At 42.7% G+C, this 18,523-nt stretch overlaps 2 protein-coding genes across 4 annotated transcripts in view; one reads left to right on the forward strand and one right to left on the reverse strand.

Annotated features, from left to right (window-relative positions):
- Positions 1-9,866, forward strand: part of pbx4 (pre-B-cell leukemia transcription factor 4) — a 28,289-nt gene extending 18,423 nt beyond the window's left edge. For 2 of the 3 annotated variants that reach the window (XM_071916892.2, XM_071916893.2), the window contains 6 exons: positions 243-487; positions 1,289-1,479; positions 1,617-1,752; positions 2,205-2,361; positions 5,679-5,765; positions 5,986-9,866. In XM_071916892.2, coding sequence (XP_071772993.1) covers positions 243-487; positions 1,289-1,479; positions 1,617-1,752; positions 2,205-2,361; positions 5,679-5,722 — 773 coding nt within the window. In that variant the 3' untranslated portion in view covers positions 5,723-5,765; positions 5,986-9,866. The remainder of the gene's footprint in view (positions 1-242; positions 488-1,288; positions 1,480-1,616; positions 1,753-2,204; positions 2,362-5,678; positions 5,766-5,985) is intronic. The other variant, XM_078284665.1, reaches the window with a different exon arrangement.
- A 150-nt stretch (positions 9,867-10,016) lies between these two features.
- On the reverse strand, positions 10,017-13,582 carry lpar2a (lysophosphatidic acid receptor 2a). Its single transcript, XM_071916895.2, has 4 exons — positions 13,406-13,582; positions 11,971-12,723; positions 10,896-11,158; positions 10,017-10,333 (listed from the first exon to the last, which is right to left on the reverse strand). The coding sequence occupies exons 2-4, from the start codon at positions 12,719-12,721 to the stop codon at positions 10,235-10,237; spliced, it is 1,113 nt and encodes a 370-aa protein (XP_071772996.1). The 5' UTR covers positions 12,722-12,723; positions 13,406-13,582; the 3' UTR covers positions 10,017-10,234.
- Between the last annotated feature and the right edge of the window lie 4,941 nt (positions 13,583-18,523).

Genomic DNA, 18,523 nt, shown 5'->3' on the forward strand with positions numbered 1-18,523 from the left:
AACCCACAGTATTAGCCTTCTCTTTGACTGAGGGGGAAAATGTGTGGTCTGTCATTTTTCAAGGTCTAGCTAGGCTAGGGTTCTTTCAACTTTTTAACCAACAAGTTTTCAACTTAGACCTGGATAGGTTTTCTGGCTAAAACAAATGGCGGTTTTAAACATGGAATAGAGCTTTCTCTAGTACAGATAAACACTAGACCTTGCCTGCCTGACTTCATTGCTTTCTCTCTTCTCCTCTCCAGTGCTGAGTATCCGAGGTGTGCAGGAGGAGGACCCCCCAGACCCCCAGATCATGCGATTGGACAACATGCTGCTAGCCGAGGGTGTGTCGGGACCAGAGAAGGGCGGGGGATCAGCTGCAGCGGCTGCAGCTGCAGCAGCAGCAGGGGGCTCACCCAATGACGGCAGCATCGAACACTCAGACTACAGAGCCAAGCTCGCCCAGATCCGCCAGATATACCACTCTGAGCTGGAGAAATACGAGCAGGTTGGGGCTGAATGCTGATATCTACAAATATATAAGTGATATAATAAGCCAAATTCAGGTCAGTCAGGGTTAGTCACTTCATTCCTCTGTACCTGGGTGCTATCAAAAGTCTGTACTGTACTGAGCAATATTAAAAGGAAGTAAAAGTTGTATACTGTGAAACTTAAACCCAAGAGTATGTAGGTTTTGATTCCAACCAAGCACTACCACAGCACTGATGAGTTCCTCCTCTCTGGTTGGAGGTGCTTTAATTAGTGAAATCAGCTGCTATAGTGTTTTGAATGAAAATCTGCACATTCTTGAGCAGGGAGAGGCAACCATGTGCCATGAAGGACTGAGAGTCTGCAGGTTTTCATTCCAACTAAACACTACACCAGCTGATTTCACCGATTTGCACACCTTTAACCAGAGAGGAGGAACTGAACAGTGAAATCAGCCGGTGTAGTCTATGGCTGGAATGAAAACCTGCAGACTCTCGGCCCTCCCTGGCACATAATTGCCTGTCGCTGCTCTTGAGACTTGTTGGTACAGGGTTTAGAACCACTATCAGCTTTGTTTTATGGTTCAGTTGCTAACGTTAACTAGCAAACCAAGAAGCCTAAGATTACTATATTCTCCATGGAGGAGATTAAGGCAGCTGATCATCAGGGGAGCCAGAGAGCTGAAATCACAATCAAATGAACTGATCATTAATTAGGCCCACGTGTCATCAGCTTAAATGCGCCATGGGACTGGACAAGAATCTGTACTTATTTTGTCTTTCCCCAGTGGAGTCAAACTCTTTATCTCTCCTTGCTCCAGGCATGCAGCGAGTTCACCAACCATGTAATGAACCTGCTGAGAGAGCAGTCGCGCACACGGCCCATCTCTCCCAAGGAGATTGAGCGCATGGTGGCCATCATCCACCGCAAGTTCAGCTCCATCCAGATGCAGCTCAAACAGAGCACCTGCGAGGCTGTCATGATCCTGCGCTCTCGCTTCCTTGACGCCAGGTCTGTTTGTGTGTGTGTGTCTGGCTGTCTGTGTGTGTTAGATGCCTGTTTATCATGCTTTGAGCATGTCGAGCTGACTATGTTAAATATGAGAATGCCAAGCATGTTGGTCATTGTCTCTTATCTCTCTGTGTCAGACGCAAGAGGCGTAATTTCAACAAGCAAGCGACGGAGGTGCTGAACGAGTATTTCTACTCCCACCTGTCTAATCCTTACCCAAGTGAGGAGGCCAAGGAGGAGCTGGCCAAAAAGTGTGGGATCACCGTGTCTCAGGTGAATTGCGCTGCCACTGCTACTACCCTGTTTCCCCTAGATACTCCTCTCTGCAAAAACTGAATAACAGCACACAATCTTGCTGACTGTGTAGTTGAAGCACTATGTGAAATTGTTCTCTGCTAGAATTACAGTGTTTTCTGTAGAATATTTTTGTGGATGTGGGCTAAATTTTAACTGTGAGACCCAGGATCGCTCCTGAGCCCATGTCAGTTCCAGTGCATGTTGCAGTTTAAAAATGGCTCTTATTTGGATATTTATATCATTATATGTGGACATTTGTGCTGTAATTGTTTTTGGTGGGGTAAGCGGAGCAATAAGAACGGATGATGAATTTTCCTTTTATATTGACTTTTTTCTAGCTGTGGGGGCAATTTTCCAGCTGCTACCGCAGCTAAATGTATTTAAGGGAAACACTGCGTTAGAATATCTAACATCCATCTGTCCCTCAGGTCTCTAATTGGTTCGGCAACAAGAGAATACGCTACAAGAAGAACATTGGTAAGTTCCAGGAGGAAGCGAACCTCTACGCAGTTAAAACAGCGGTGGATGCTGCCAATGTGTCGGCGCAGGCTAGCCAGGCTAACTCTCCAGCGACACCCAACTCAGGTACCACATGTTCCATCAGTCTCTCATCTAGACAACCCCCCTTCCATCACCAGGCTTCAGTTCCTCTACACACACTTTAGTTCAAACACTGAAACACACACTTATGACGGGGGGTGGGAATGTCCCAAGGCAACCCCACACTGCACAAGAAATGCGGTCTCACAGCCAGCTGGCACACTTTGTGTTCAAAGCCATGTTAAATTATCCTGTTTTATGTTGCATTAAATGATTGGCAAAGGGAAGTCTGCATTGGCCGACATATGAAACAGAGCAGGCTATAGTAACAATTCAGTATATAAACTGAAACTGAAAGACATATATAATGCCAGCTAATCCTTTCTTTATTGCTATAATTTTAGCTCATCTGCTACTGTAGCAACCTAGCTCCAGTGTTGGCTTAACTTGGCTGAATCACCTCTAAGAATATTTGTTTCTTTGTCTTGCTCTCACTTTTGCAATACAAAATGCAATGATGTGCTGATTTCATAATTCCATAAGTTTCCCCCCTGCCTGGCAGCACTTTGTTGATCCATTTCCTTGATTTCTGGCTGCACAATATGTGTTCCTTAGGCCAGCCACAAGTTTCAGCTCTCAGTTCCTCCACACTGTAGTTCTGGTGCTCAAAATTTCCAACCACATGATACCTTATGTTGGCCTCTAACAGCAGACAGTATTGCTTAATTGGTTGCCCAAGGCCTGTTAAGCTGTTACTCTTAACAAGTAATCAAACTTGCGACTTCAGAAAAACATGAAACAAATTGTCCACTATGTAGGGATTTTTGTCTTGCTTGCCATCTGAGTTAGATAGTTGCCTAGCTAGATCTCCCTTACACTAACAAGACAGGATTTGATTTTATGATGTTGCCCAATCATATTCTCTCAAAACCTCAGACTTATGAGTAAATAGTTGCTAAATAATTTTAATGTTAAACAGTTGCAGTTGTTGCCCGGTCCACTTAAGATCCATGAACATTGACTGCAATTGAAATGAATTGAAAACGGGGGCTGCCTGAATCAGAACAAAAACAACATCCTCATTACTGACTACGTTTTCGGTTCTGTTAGACGGTTTGGTTAAGACCAGACTACTGCTGTGGCTCAAAGACGGCTGAATATTGTGCATTGTGGGCATCCTAAGTCTGCTTGTCTGTCAGCCAAGCTTTACAATCAACTTGTGCTGTCTTTTGTGTGTTTTGTCTGTCAGGTTCTTTTCTAACATATTTTCAAAACACTTGAATGTCACTTGAACTGTTCTGATATTCTTGGATATCAGTTGGAAGGACTAGCCTGATGTCTGCTTGAGGCCAATGTATTTGGTCTGAAGCTCTTTTCTGTACATCTCTCTTGCTTAATTTCATTCTCCAATCATCCCCATTGTTTTTTTCTTTTTATTTGCTATCGCGTGAGCCACCTTGTTCACTGTCTGTATGTAGCACATTGTCCAAATTTTACACAATCACTTGCTCAACACACACCCACACACACACACACACATACATACACACACACACAGACACAACAGTAATATAGTAACCTCAATTTGCTGAGGAAGCAGACAGGAGCAGGTAGGTGATCATTCAGTTGTTTTGATTCAGTCAGTTCCCTGCTTATACTTCCACAAGCTGAAACTTCTCATGTCCTCCACTCCTGTCAACCCCACCACCCACCCACCTTACCCCCCACCCCCAAGCAGGATTGTAGCCCATGATGACGGAGGAACACCACCAACTGACGTTTGCCTTTCATATTCAGTCCTAACCTTTCTCAAAAGCCGAATACATAATCCAAATAATTACAGAGGGGCAGCCCTGCCACACAAATTGAACTAATGGCACTTAAATGAGCATTGAATGTATTTTGAAGCTGCAAAAATGTCTGTTTATAATGTTTGTAAACATTGGCATTAAGTAGACTTCTAGTTTTAGTTATGGTGGTATTTTCTATCTGGGGTACATTTCAAGAATCTGTGTGCGCAACTGATATGCATATGTGTCAGTATGCTGAAAAGAAAGAATCCCAGCTTGGAAAATGAGCTACCACCTTCGCTATCCTTTTGTGTTGGGGACATCTTTCGGCAGCACTAGTTCAGGGCTGTCAGATATTCTTTTTTAAATTAGTGTGGTCAGTTTGGCAGCGGACTACTTGGATGTTACAGTTCATTAACACGCTGTTGTAAAGGGGGTTCGTTCTCGGCTCACCCGTTCAGAACCTGCTGGCTGAGACCAGCGACTCTCATGTTGCAGCAGTGACTCGGGTCATGAGGTGGGACTGTACTTTTTGCTAATCAATGCCCGTGACCGACGGTGACCTTTGTCCCCCGGGGCACCCTGGCGTGGCTGATTGGCTGCGTGGCTTGCCTGCAGGGTCATCGGGGTCATACAGCTTGTCTCACACAGGCGACGCCTACCTTGGCCTGCGTTCGCTCAACGGGGAGGGTCTCAGCATCGCCCCCTCTCTACAGCCGCAGGTAGGCACTGAGGACATTGACAAGTCGACCTCAATGCCGTCCACCCAGCACCCCTGGGCACCCACCCCTAGCCTAGCTCCTTCTGGCCTTAACCTCACCCTGGCATTACCTTTGACCCCACCTCCCTCCCCCAACACACACACACACACACACAAATACCCTGCGGTTCCTGACCCTTGTCTGCCCAGTACGGTGTGTCCCGCGGAGCCTAAGGCTTCACTCCAACCCTTTCACTACCTCCTGTGCTTTTTAGTCCTTGGTTTTTCCTGCCCTTCCAACATCTCTCCATTCCATGTCTCTGCATCTCCACCCCCTCACCTGCCCTGACCAGGTAGAAGTTACCTCAAACTCAGCTGCCCTTGTGCTTGTTGTTCCCCTGTGGAAGTGCACAATTTCATTGTTCTGGAAGGATCCACAGATTTCTGCTGTTGAGCGCTATATGGCTTTGTAATTAGCAACAAACAAAACTCAATGAGACTGATGGCAAGAAGAGATAAAGCATAACTTATTTTGAATTGCGTGGCCTTTCGGCTTCAAACGCAGCCTCTCATTCCATGGGAATGAGAGCAGAAGTGGTATGAGTCCTGATGTAGATTGGTCAACCATGATGTTCAGGGGAAGCAGTGACCTGAGAAAGAGAGACTTTAAAATACTGATGGGGAAAGTACACTAGCAGTGAAACAGTCATGAAAAATGCTGATTGGCATTGAGGCATACAGCAGAGGTTTGTGGAAGCCGTCGCTCTTCTGTTCAGCCTGTGTGTGTAGTTTGATAGAGGATGATATTTGGTAGTATTATGTAGTATTTGTGTTTAGTGTTGACATTTGTGGGTTTTTTTTGTCTCTGACAGGTGGATACCCTGCACCGTGCTACACACCTGACGGGCGGCTATGAGGAGCTGTCGGGTAGTGGCCTCTACACCCCTCACCGCCTGGATGTGAGTACCAGCTCAAAGCTCCTCTTCGGGAGTAGTTGATATTATGTCCTCTACTCCAATGTAGACTATACACATTTGCCATTCACTAACGCTTCAGTAAAATTGAAACCCCCTGGAAAATTGGCCAGTAAGCACAGACTTAGACTACTCGGTGCTGAAAGTCATGATACAACTTGATACCCTTTTCATATAGAATATTCTCTCCCCTGTCTGTTTGTAGGCTAACAACAGCTGGCAGGACACCACCAACCCCCCCTCGGTCACCTCTCCTCCTGGTCCTCCTGGCAGCGTCCACTCTGACACCTCCAACTGAGACAACGCCTCTCCCGCAGCTTCACCTTCTCCCTGCCATCACTTCCATTCCTGCTGCGGTCCGCTCCGACCACCACCCTCCGCCCCCCATTTCTCACTGTCCCTCGTCTCTCGACTAGGCAGCCGCGCAAGGCCGCACACACTTTTCATAAACGCTCACCGTGCTGGACCACAGGACAAGGACAGCTGAACAGTAGCTAGGAGGACTTTACCCTCCACCCCACAACTCTGTTTAAATGCTGGAAGCTCCATAACTCGGAATGGAAGAGGGACGGAGCTGACTGATGTCGAGACAGATAAGAAAAACATCTTCACTACTAAGGACCTTTTGAAAACCACTCACCCAGCTGTGTAGGTGATCATGATGTCTGTACATTATCTGTGTATATGCACGTCTTAACTTCACACAGTACTCACACAGCCTGTCCATGTGCTATTGACCTCTGCACTCGACCCTTTGCTCTGGAAAACTGTGTGTGATTGCCTGTATCTCATGAAGCGTTGGCGCTGGCATTTGACAGCAGTCACTGGCTGTTGCCAAACTCTGTGTTGATACGGATCACTAGGGAGCTCTGCTCACCTTGCTTGTACCAAAGTGCTGCCCCAGTAGTTGTCAACACATCTGTTCCTCCATGAACACCCTCTGGCAACTCAACACAAAGACACTGTTGTATCTTCCAATCCTTTATAGCTTGATGTTTCGTTTCGTTGGTGGAGATTTCAAAGTGAATACTAAGTGAATAGTTCAGATATGCACACATGTGCATGCACCCCTCCCCAAACACAAACACAAACACACACCTCTCCGCTTTTCAATCCTTTTCATAGTGAGCAGACATATGAGATGTGTCAAGCACAAACTTTGGCATCCTTTTTTCTGGGTGCCTCTGTGGGGATCACTGTTTCAGCCAGTTCTAACTCTGGACCAGGCAGGACGGGACACAATAGGGCTGATGAGAGGAAAGGGTAGACAGAAAAATATCTTTGGTTGAGTGGATGTAATTAACAGCCCTTTTTGTTGCTAACCAATAGAGGGTGTCGTAGACGGCTTGTAGACTTTCTTTCTTGCTTTCTGTCAACTAGTTTATTTGATTGTAGCCTATTTTCTAATGCTGTTTCACCAAGAATGCACCAGCCACCAAAAAGTAGCTCAATAAAGCATCTAAATGAAGTTAGGAGAACGGGGTGGAAAGATTCTGGGGCAGTGATGTGTTATTGGGACAAATGTGACATGAATTTAGAAACGTGACTGTCTTCCATGCATGTAGGACTTTTAGGTGTGATATTGTTTTCATTTAACCTTCCAAGTTTTTAGCTTCACTTTTATTAACAAAAAAGAAAGGGTATAATGATTTCAGACAGACCAAAAAGGAATAATGTGTGTGTCTCTGCGTGGGCGTGTGTACAGTGTTCTTTGGATGTCTCAGTCAAACTGGCCGGTGCCCTCATACATTTGTAAGCATTATAGAGGCTGGGTACTTCCACCAGCCAATGACGCGCTAGATGGGGTTCAGCTGAGATCTCCTCCCCAACTTGAAACATGTAAGCTCACGGGCCCAAGGCAACACACTACAACCTTCTATTGTACCAAAACCAAAAATACCACGATCAACAATGTAATAATGCTACTCTATGTCTCTCTAAAGTTGGTGCACAGCCACCTTTTCAGTTTGAGGAGAGGAGGGAATTATATTTGTAACTGTGTCTTTCTATGTGTGGTGTTGTCATGCCTCAAGTTTATTTTATTTTGGGGCTTTTGTTGTAGGGCTTCGTGGGAGGGTGGGTGGAGCGAGGACTTTCACGTCACACCTGTGATTTGATTGTGTGCAGTTGAGCACCCATTCCATGAGAAGGCATGTTCTCTCCCTTACTCATCCTTTGAATATCTTCTGGTAAACCACAACTATTTTGTTTTTTAGTTCTTTGATTTGGCCAATTGGCAAGGGCTTCTCTCTCTCCTCTGTTACCAAAAAAAAGGCAGCACTGGGTGTAGTAAAACACGAGTATAAGACACACATGCGATGTTTTTTGGGATTTCCATCCTTTGGAACTATTTTATACATCAACTATTATGTGAATAACAAAGCATTTTGATAGTAAGATAAAGCCTTATGAAGATTTAAATGTAAATCAAGACTTTGTTGAACCATATGTTACAGAACAAAACTTGAGCTTGTAAGCCTGTCATGTGTAATATCCCAGATTTAAGTACTTGTTTTACTGTTACTCATCACATTTCATATGGCTATATCTTACAAATAATGTTATCACCACACCAAATTACCGTGCCCCCTTTTTCTACCAGTTGTAATGGATGTCACTGTACAGTTTGTGGAATGTTTCAGTATTTTTTTTTTTTCCTTTTATAAACTTTTTTGATGTTTTGTTTGGTTGAGATGCCAGGTTTATTTGGCCTTTATTGTGTCGCAGGGTTCGCGATTACTCTGTTTCTATCAATTTTGAATATTATTTGGGTCTTTTGTTACATAACTGGGTGGCAATGTAGGGTTTACTGGTATAAAGTCATTTGGTGCTGTGGAAAGACTATTTTATCAATTGAGGCTTTCAAATGAACTTGTATTTCGCTACATTGATCCGTGGACTGAATCTTATCTCAGATTTAGCCCCCCCCCCTTACCTTTCCACAACTCCCTCAGTTATAGTCACTTCCCTAAGTTTTCACCCTCCCTTTTCACCAATTTGCTGTGCTTCAAAATGCATTTATTCATAGGTTTTGAGTGAGATCTACTCAAAAGTATCCCATGAACACATACAAGGAAATTTGAGATTCCTTTTATAGAGGAAAAACTGTTTTAAAAAAAGGTAAATAGTCACAAGGACTATTAAGTCTTCAAATAAATCACCTACCACAACTAGGTGTAAAGATGCAGATGGAGCTTGCTCTCTGCAAGGTTAATCCTAGTAAACTTTACTATGGATTCCCATGGGGAAATTTGCCTGTAGAAACCCTATGAAAATATGCAATCTATACATTTGCATATAAGCGTGGGAGGGCAGTGATGGGGTTTTTTTTTAAGAGTTTTTGGCCACAAATTAAAAATGACAACTTAATTGAATATAATATTCTGTCTAACTTCTTCTGGCACCCTTTAAGAGGGAGGCCATGTACAAAAAACAGGGCTGCAGTTACTTTACTGTTCATCCGATATGCTTCAGTGTACCTTCAAATTAAAGTGGGCGGTCTGCACTTTAAGCTCATAGTCGTGCCATTTCACATCCAAAGTAATGAGTACAGAGCCAAAACATCAAAGTCCAAATACTTAACGAAGCTCGATGTATACTTTTTTTGGCCCCCTGTAATTTTTGCAGCAGCAGTGCAATTCTAAAATACAGGATGTTTTCGCAGAACTTAATGTTGTATTCTAAGGTTGATCATATTTCAATCTGGTTTTAATTCTGCGGGTGATTAATGACTTCCACAGCACCAAATGAGTTCTTAAACCTTTTTGATTTCTTTGTTTTATTATTAGTATATTTGTATCTCCCCTCTTCTTCACTTTCCCTTGTATTTACCCCTCTCTCTACCTCTGTCTTTCCATTTCTCTTGTATATAATCCCCACTGTTTTCAGACTTGTGAGTCTGTATGAACTCCTTTTATACCTCAACTTTAGAATTGTTCTAGAAAGAGTAAAACAAAAGGAAGAATATGACAAATTGTAGTGTTCTTATTAGAAAACTAATAAAATGATTTAGTGTGATTTTTTCAGTATTTGTTTTCAGATTTTAGGAGTGTTTCATTTTATAATTTGTCACAAATGCTCTTGTGATAGTCAAATGTAATAAAAGGAGAGATTGCACCATCTGATGATTAATATCTGAATCTTGAATGAAACTCGATACAGAACACTGCGTCTTGAGGAACACATTATCCTGAAATGACAGCACTTGACCAACATAAATAACATTTTTTTTTTTTTTTTAATAGATGCATCTTTATATTTTTCTAATTCAATTAACAAATGCAAACATGGCAGAGAGGTAGTTTGACACAAGTTGGCTGATGTCCTGCTGAGAAAAAAAACAAACGGTGAAGAATCATCCATGAAGGCAAACCAGCTGCAGCAACACAACCATTGCTGTGGATGTCCTGCTTTGATGGCAGTAAAAGCCAAACTTTATTATTGGCCTAGAGCCATCATACCACTGGCATTGTCCAACTGTCTGCCTTATCGTTTGTGTGCTGTGGCATACACATGGCCTTGTCTTCTGACTTCTGGACACAGCCAATGTTTTCCTGTAGACATAAAGCATAATGTATTGAGAATAACAGGACTGGAGAGGAGAGAAAAACGGTTTTGAATGCAATGACAATTCAGAAGATCCCATTTTGTCACAATATGACTTTTAAATCCAATATTTCATTATTTCACACTTTTGTTTTTCATCTAACCACTTCAAGAGCGAGGAATGTCCTGGTTCCTGCTGGCGCCTGGTACCAGAGAACATTATCTTTTACTGCCTATCTGCTGCCTTTGAGACGGAATCAGCATGTGCATGACCGTAATGAATGGAGACCTGGGTGACTCACACTCAACTGACAGGGAGAGTGCGAAAGCAAATACCCTCGGGCAACGCAAGAGAAACGAGGCACGCTGAAGGAAAACAAGCGGGATTTAGGCCGTTTTATCTTCCCCAGTTCATCTAGATTGTAGGCTACCGAACAAGGAAGCTCTGTTCCGCTATGCTGAGATGGTGTTAAGTTGACATTTTTGCAGGTTGTAACATGAGTTGCAGCAAACAGAACTCCACCCCCCCACCCCCCACCTGTACTTAACCCCCTGATGTAACTGCGGTACCTCTGGCTGCGGTGAGTCAAACTGGACAGGAGAGGTCTCCCTCGGCCCGCCCGCACGCCTCCTGCACAGGCAGCACAGGATCCACTTGAACGTCCTCCGCATCTCCGTGTCCCGCAGGGTGTAGATGATGGGGTTGACCAGGGAGTTGCACTCGGCTATCACCAGGCAGAACTTCTCGTAGGCGTGGGCGTGGCTGTCTTTGCCCAGCACCCCGTCCAGCAGGAGAGTCATGAGGCCGGGAGTCCAGCAGATCACAAAGGCCCCTGCGGAGAGGCGAGGAGAGGAGAGTTATTAATGAGGGCAGAGGAGGAACGACATCGACAAACTCAACAAATGGAACAGTGGAACAATGATTAACATTCGTATCTTGATTGCTTAATGTCACAATGTGTCATTAGCGTTTGGTTTGGAACATTCCCATAAAAGATGAGTAAACTGTGAGCAATCACAGAAAGGTGTGATGAGGAATAGGTTTTATATTTGAGTGTGACACTCTGGGGAATCATTGCACAACCTCAGAAGCCTCAGAAGCCATTAGGAAATAGCGTGTCATACACAGATGAGGTTTGACAAACAAACACGGTTGGAGTTGAAAAACTGGTTTATGGGCAGGAAGTGGGAGGCGGTCGGCCACCGGTGAGATAGACTCTGAACAGCCGGACCACTTCCTGACTACAGCACCTCACAGAGAGGCTGCAGACACACTGAATACACAGAATATTAGGGACACTTACTCTTTTCATGAAGCACACTGATGGGGCATTATCCCTTATTTATTTCCCTCATTAAATCTACACCAATCACAAAGGAGGAGACGTAGATAAAGAGACGCAGACGAGTTGGAGAAGGATTTTTAAGCTTTGAGACAACTGAGATGTGAATTGTGCGCGAGGAAGATTTCCTAATATTTTGTATATTCAGTGTAGATAAGTGTCGTTGGAGTGTCGTGTCATGGAGAGTCACTACTGGTCTCTAATACCCAGTGAATTTTGTGGTAGATTTCAAAACGAAAAACACTCTCAAACTTGACCCTTGTTGTCACACAATGCCTTCAAGCCCCCCAGCCACTTCTCACCCAGCACCATGGAGATGGTTTTCATCAGGTTGACAACAGTCTGGCTGTGGCTCATCTCCGAGGTGTGCTGGGACGTGTAGCGGCTCTGGCGCCTCACGTAGACAAAGATGCGAGCGTACACGGCCACCATGATGAAGAAGGTGAGCAGGTTGAGGACCGCCCAGAAGATGAGGAAGCGGCGGCTGTAGAGCGGGGCGATGGTGGAGCAGTCCTGCAGGTCGCACTCGCAGTTCCAGAACATGGAGGGCAGCAGGCCCATGGCGATGCCCACGGCCCAGATGCAGACGATCAGCAGCACCACGCGCCGCTTGGTCATCTTGCTGTGCAGCTGCATGGTGACGATGGTCTGGTGGCGCTCCACGGCCACGGCCAGCAGGTTGGCCACGGAGGCCGTCAGGCTGATGTCGATCAAAGCCCCGCGAACGAACCACTGCTCCTTGGTGAGCCTGCCGGTCCAGGGGCCCGTGTTCAGCATCAGGTTGGCGTAGGCGATGCCCGCAAACAGGTCCGCCGCAGCCATGTTGCCCAGGAGGTAGTAGATGGGGAAGTGGAAGCGCCGGTTCATGAAGATGGCTACCATCACCAGCAGGTTGGCCAGGACCACTATGAGGCACACCGTCAAGCCCAGGCCGATCACCAGGAAGTCCCGGGACGTCCACACTTCGCTGATGTTCTTACCCACCAGCTGGTAGAAGAAGGACACGTTGTGGCTGTAGTCGCAGGCGTTCCAGACACTGCTTTCCATGGCCATAACTAGGGACAGAAAACAGGAAGTGAGAGAGGGGTCAGACAAGTCTACAGACAGGCTACAGTCAGTGTAGTAGTTGGTGCACAGCTGTGTGTGTGTGTGCAAATCAATACATTTCTTGACCTAGGTCCATACTCCAATAAATGCCAATAGAAAGTAGGTCAAAACAAGAACAAAAAATCTACATTAGTACACAACTTTTACCCAGAAGTGCAGATCAGTTCAAATTAGGTCTATGTGTATTTAAGACATCCATGATGATGTGATGAAAAAGTAGGAAGGTAAACTATAAGAACTCTATTGGTTATCACTATATTAGGCAGACACCAATACAAACAAAAACATATTTACAAAATAGTCTCGGGTTATATTTTACTTTCTTTAAGGCAGGTCAACGATTCGACAAATAAAAATCGTGGATAAAAACAAGTTAATGTGAGTTTCCCCCATACTCCCATAATTCTTGGGTAAGACAACAAGATAAGAGACACAGGCCCATCAGATTGTTATCATATTTGTTGTTGTAACGTGTTTCAAAACCTTAAATGAAACAAACAGGTCAACTCGAAAGTAAATTGTACTCACGGGACATTTCTTATTATCCAATGAAACAGAAACACAGTTTGACGTTCAAAGGTTGTACGTTAGACTTTATACAGAAGATGCGGTAAAACGCTTTAAACTTACCGCCGATTTAAGAATATCCTCCATCCAGCCTGATCCGAAATAAAACTCGACGTGTCACCATTTCATAAAGGAAAAAAGCCTCGGAGTTTACTGTTACTGCTTCACCTCCACGCGCCACATTTTGAGCTCGTCCCTCTTCTCCTTTGATCGACGCTCAGACGTCAGAATCATTTTCACTCCGCTCAGCTGGCCTTGAGAGACAGGTAGCGATGCTGCCTTCAGGTGCCGGCAGAAATGTCGTAAATACGAACGAACGACCCAAAAAGTGACGGAGACGGACATTTCTGCTACCTGAGTTGTCGATGTGAGGTTTAGGGGGCGGACAGCAGGGAAGCAATGCCAGTAATTGATGGTTAAAGTGATGTATTTTTATTATCGTATGTTGTTGTTTTGCATTCTACAGAAATAATTAGTATTGTTGTACTACTTTCACACTTTGTGTAACCGTTAGTTGTCAAGCATTTTTGTTTCTGATAACTTAATTAAAACATCCATCAAATACCCAATGTGCCGCTGCAGCTCAAAGTAGCTCTGTGCTGCTTCTAAAATAAAACAGTCACCAAAACCACTTTGCTTCAGCGTCCATTTCGTCATTAGCTCCGGCTAAAAGCACTTGAATGTGAGACAGGTTGTATTTACGGCTTGTGTTGTTCGAAGTGGGAGCTTACGAGGAGCACTTGAAGGCAGCAGTAGATAGAAACTAGAGGAAGGCAGACTCCCCTTAAATGCTAATGTTAAAATTCACGTTTTCTGTCTCTTCTAACTGAAGCAGTCGTCTGTCACATATGTTGTTGTCATTTGTGAAAAACAAAAGCATCACCATTAAAATCCACTTGTCTTAAACCACCAAAATGCTAACTAGCTAACTCAGGCTAACGGAAGCTGGTTGCTGCTGATTTCATCTCATGTCCTTTTCACAGCATATTCCCAGCTATATAGGCCTTTGAAAGATGCCATATATATATATATCTATCTATCTATATATATATATATATATATATATATATATATATATATATATATATATATATAGATATATAGATATATAGATATATAGATATACTAAAACTATATACTATACTATATAGTACTAACAACTATACTAACACACACAAAGAAAGACTCAGTTGCAAACTATATACCTGACAACCAGGAAGGATGTCTAACCTTGACAAAGGCCATTTCACCCATAGCTGAGGCACCCAAGTTCCCAAAGGCCAGTATCCAGTTTCAGCCAGAACAAGCCACTACTGTTTCACTTCATATTTGATTCCACTGTGTAGGAAATACTTGTGTCCTTCTGTACACCCCAATATGTAATTATTCTCTTTTTTCTTTTCTTCTCTTTTTCCTTTTATTTTTTCTTTTTCAAAAGTGGCAGCCAGAGGAACTGCCTCCTTGGAGCAGGTTGGGGTTCAGTGTTTTGCTCGAGGGATGATGTGGATGGATGGACAGTCTCATCAGGACAGTCTGTCTAACCACCAGGCCGGCCTCCCTCCCACCTGCCGCCATGCAAAATACATCTACAGTGCTGTAAGAGGAACCTGTCTTGAACCACAGTGTATTCTCTCTCTCGCTCCATGTACATACTCAGTTTACATGTGCCAAAAGTCATGTGATAGAACGCTTTTCTAAAACTTCAACCCAGTCAGCCTCCAGGTGTGGACAGTAGAGAAGATCCACACAAACAGATGTTGGTAAAACAGTCATAAAAGCGGAACAGAAGACAAATAATAATATAATAATAAGCTTTATTTATATAGCACTTTTTTCGAAACACACTTACAAAGTGCTTTACAGTCAAAATAAAAGAAAGTCCAAATGCAGCAGTAACTACTAAAAGAGAAAAAGCAAAATAACAACAATAAGATGGAACAATAAAAAGGCAAAAATAGAATAAAAGCAACATGAAAGGGGCGGGAGCAGCATAAAAACATAAAACAAGGCAAAACAGTATAAAAACAACAAAAAAGAGTAAGCAAGGATCCTAAACAGACGTAGAAACAGGAGAACAAAATGGTGACATAAAAGCAGAACAGACTATAAAAAGCCTTTCTTAAACAAGTGGGTTTTGAGAAGCGACTTAAAAGATGATACTGAGTTTGCAAGTCAAACATTTCCATGCACTGGTTACAGTGTGTATGTGTGCGTACACAAGGGCATGGGAAATGTGAAGAGTGTGTTTGTGTCTTTGTGTTGGAAGAAACACTGAAGTCCTTCAGTGATGACAAAAAAAAAAAAAAAAAGAACAGTTATGGCCAGAGCACAAGAGCCTTTTGTTTTTATGTTGTTTTTACCCCTTCAAACATAAATCTGAAACCAAACATGACACATAGCCGTAATACACTGGGATACAGCCATGTTGTCTACACCAGCACCATTACATAAACAACATGGCTGCCATTAACCAACAAACTTGTAAGAGTCAATATGTCACTTTTTCAAGAAATTTGGTCCAAATGAAACCATTCCAGCAACTATTTGTACAAAGCCATTTTTAAATCAACCCACAGGGTGCAACAAAGGGTAAAATACTAATACTAATGGATCAAATTCAGTGTTTTGTACACTGAATGTATCAAAATATTAGGAACATCCTCCTGACATTGAGCTGCAGCCCATCATCAATTCACATCTCAGTTGTCTCAAAGCTTAAAAATCCTTCTCTAACCTGTCTGCTTCTCTTTATCTACGTCTCCTCCTTTGTGATTGGTGTAGATTTAATGAGGGGAATCAATAAGGGATAATGCCTCATCAGTGTGCTTCATGTAAAGAGTAAGTGTCCCTAATATTCTGTGTATTCAGTGTGTCTGCAGCCTCTCTGTGAGGTGCTGTAGTCAGGAAGTGGTCCGGCTGTTCAGAGTCTATCTCACCGGTGGCCGACCGCCTCCCACTTCCTGCCCATAAACCAGTTTTTCAACTCCAACCGTGTTTGTTTGTCAAACCAAATCTAATATTTAATAACAGAAATCTGATCCAAATCTAATCTTTAATAAAGGAAATCAATAAGAGATAATGGCTTTTAGCTGGATTCACCCATCAGTGTACTTCATGAAAAGAGTAAGCATCCCGAGTGTTTTGTACATTCAGAGTGTGTGTGTGTGAGTCTGGTTGACCAAGTGTCACAAAATGTGGAGCAGCTTGGTCAAAATCTATCTGAGGGTTAGGTGTGATCTGTGGGGATGATCCATTACATACAGGCGTGTAACTCAACACCGGTTTAGACAATCACTTCTAAACTTTGCAAACACACCAGCAACTTATTTTGTAGCCTTCATAACAAATTTCATGCAAATTGGCCTGAAGGGGGCAGTATGGTTAAATGTTAGATTTAAAATGCTTGTAATAATATCAAAGTATATCAAAGTCATATTGTGTTTTCCACCATTTTTAACAGTTATTTTTCCCCATGGCTTTTTCTGTTTCTGACCTAACACCAAATGTGGCACATAGCTGAGATACAGCGACAAATGTGGTACATTGAGATGCATCAGTAGTAGGCTAGTATAAACATGCACAATTAAATACATTTTAAAAAGTCAAACAGAAGTTTCAACATTGGTTATAACTCCATGACAGTTTGCCCGATTATTATGACTTGATGTGATCTTTCCACCATCGAGGTGTGCTTTAGATGTTGGAAATCCATATCATTAATTTTCAAAAATGAATAGGAAGCACCACAAATGCCCAAAATATATACTTTGGAATTCTTCAGACAGAATTATATGAAATGTGTTGCGTTTGCTGAGGTAGTCCAAAACTGTGTTAGTCAAAAAAGTTTGTGATCAGTCTATTTGAACATGGCCTATTGGTTCATAACTCAAAGTGGGTTCACACTATCAGTATCAAACTTGGTCTACATGATCTCTGTTTACAACATTCACACACAACTTCACATCAAATGTGAGCATCAGCACCAAACTGTTGAACATTCTCATACAGCTCTTGACCAATGACTGCAATCCACTTTCAGCAGACTTAAAGCCTGGAATATTTGCAATCATCAATCCTGTCCTTCAGAGAAGAGTCATGACTGATGCTGCCAGGAGACTCTGAGGAGCAGAGTGGAGGACAGAGGGGGTATTTGGTAGAAAAGCGTTTTAAAAAACAATAGTGTGGTTAATGAGCAGGAGTGTCATGAATGAGTTAGGAAAGGAAGAACATGAGAGGTTTCCTCAAAGAAAGTTAATTATTACAGAGAGCGGAGCTAAACACAGACTGGATGTTATTTTGCCCAGGCTGAACCCACTTTACTCAAGTCATTAGAAGCTCTGTGGATAGCAAGGTTGAATCGAGTGCCACTACTAATAAAAAGACACACAGCATTTACTTTATTTTTTTATTTTCTATAAAAGAGATGAGTTTATTCAATGATCATAACAGATTGAATCATAGACCTCGATAGACCACTCACATACCAAACGATAAATCGAGGAAAATGTCTGAACACAAACCCCCAAACAGAACAAATGTAACACAAAATAAAATACCTGAATAAAGCAAACTCTGGGCTGAGCTGCGGGTCAGCACATTCTCTGTAGAACTCATGGCACATTATGTCCAACAGTTATTGTGAAAAGGAAAAAAAAAAAGAAGAATAAAAGGCTTAAAGGAATGAAGTTTTTTTTTTTCTCTTTACCCTTTCAAAACCAGTCTAATAATAAAAATTATATATATTCTTATATGGTGGACTTCATAGAAATAAAAAAAGGTGACTTAAGCAGAGAAACAAGTTCTCCTGAAGCACTGTTTATTCTCCTCACCGGTCGAATGCTTATCTACAGCGGGGAACGTGCCTCCCTGCACCACAAACTTAAAAAAAAAAAAAAATGAAAATAAAAATAAAAATACAGTCTCACAGCCATCCAAATATACACACTCACAGACCTAGACTTACACTCAAACGCTAATGTGGCAACGCTGAAACGTTATCTACCTAAAAATTTACTGATTGAACAAAATGAGAAAGTAGTTGTCAGGTGTGTACACTCATCGTAGAAGTCCAGCTAAAACTAAATTTAAAACCTGAATATTGATAACGGGTAAAATATAAAACGCTGACTTTCCTTTTTTTTTTTTTTTTTTCTCTTTTTCTTTTAAACACAAACTCTTCCA

This window comes from Centroberyx gerrardi, chromosome 7 (assembly GCF_048128805.1).
Source record: "Centroberyx gerrardi isolate f3 chromosome 7, fCenGer3.hap1.cur.20231027, whole genome shotgun sequence".
In the NCBI taxonomy this organism is placed as follows: domain Eukaryota; kingdom Metazoa; phylum Chordata; class Actinopteri; order Beryciformes; family Berycidae; genus Centroberyx; species Centroberyx gerrardi.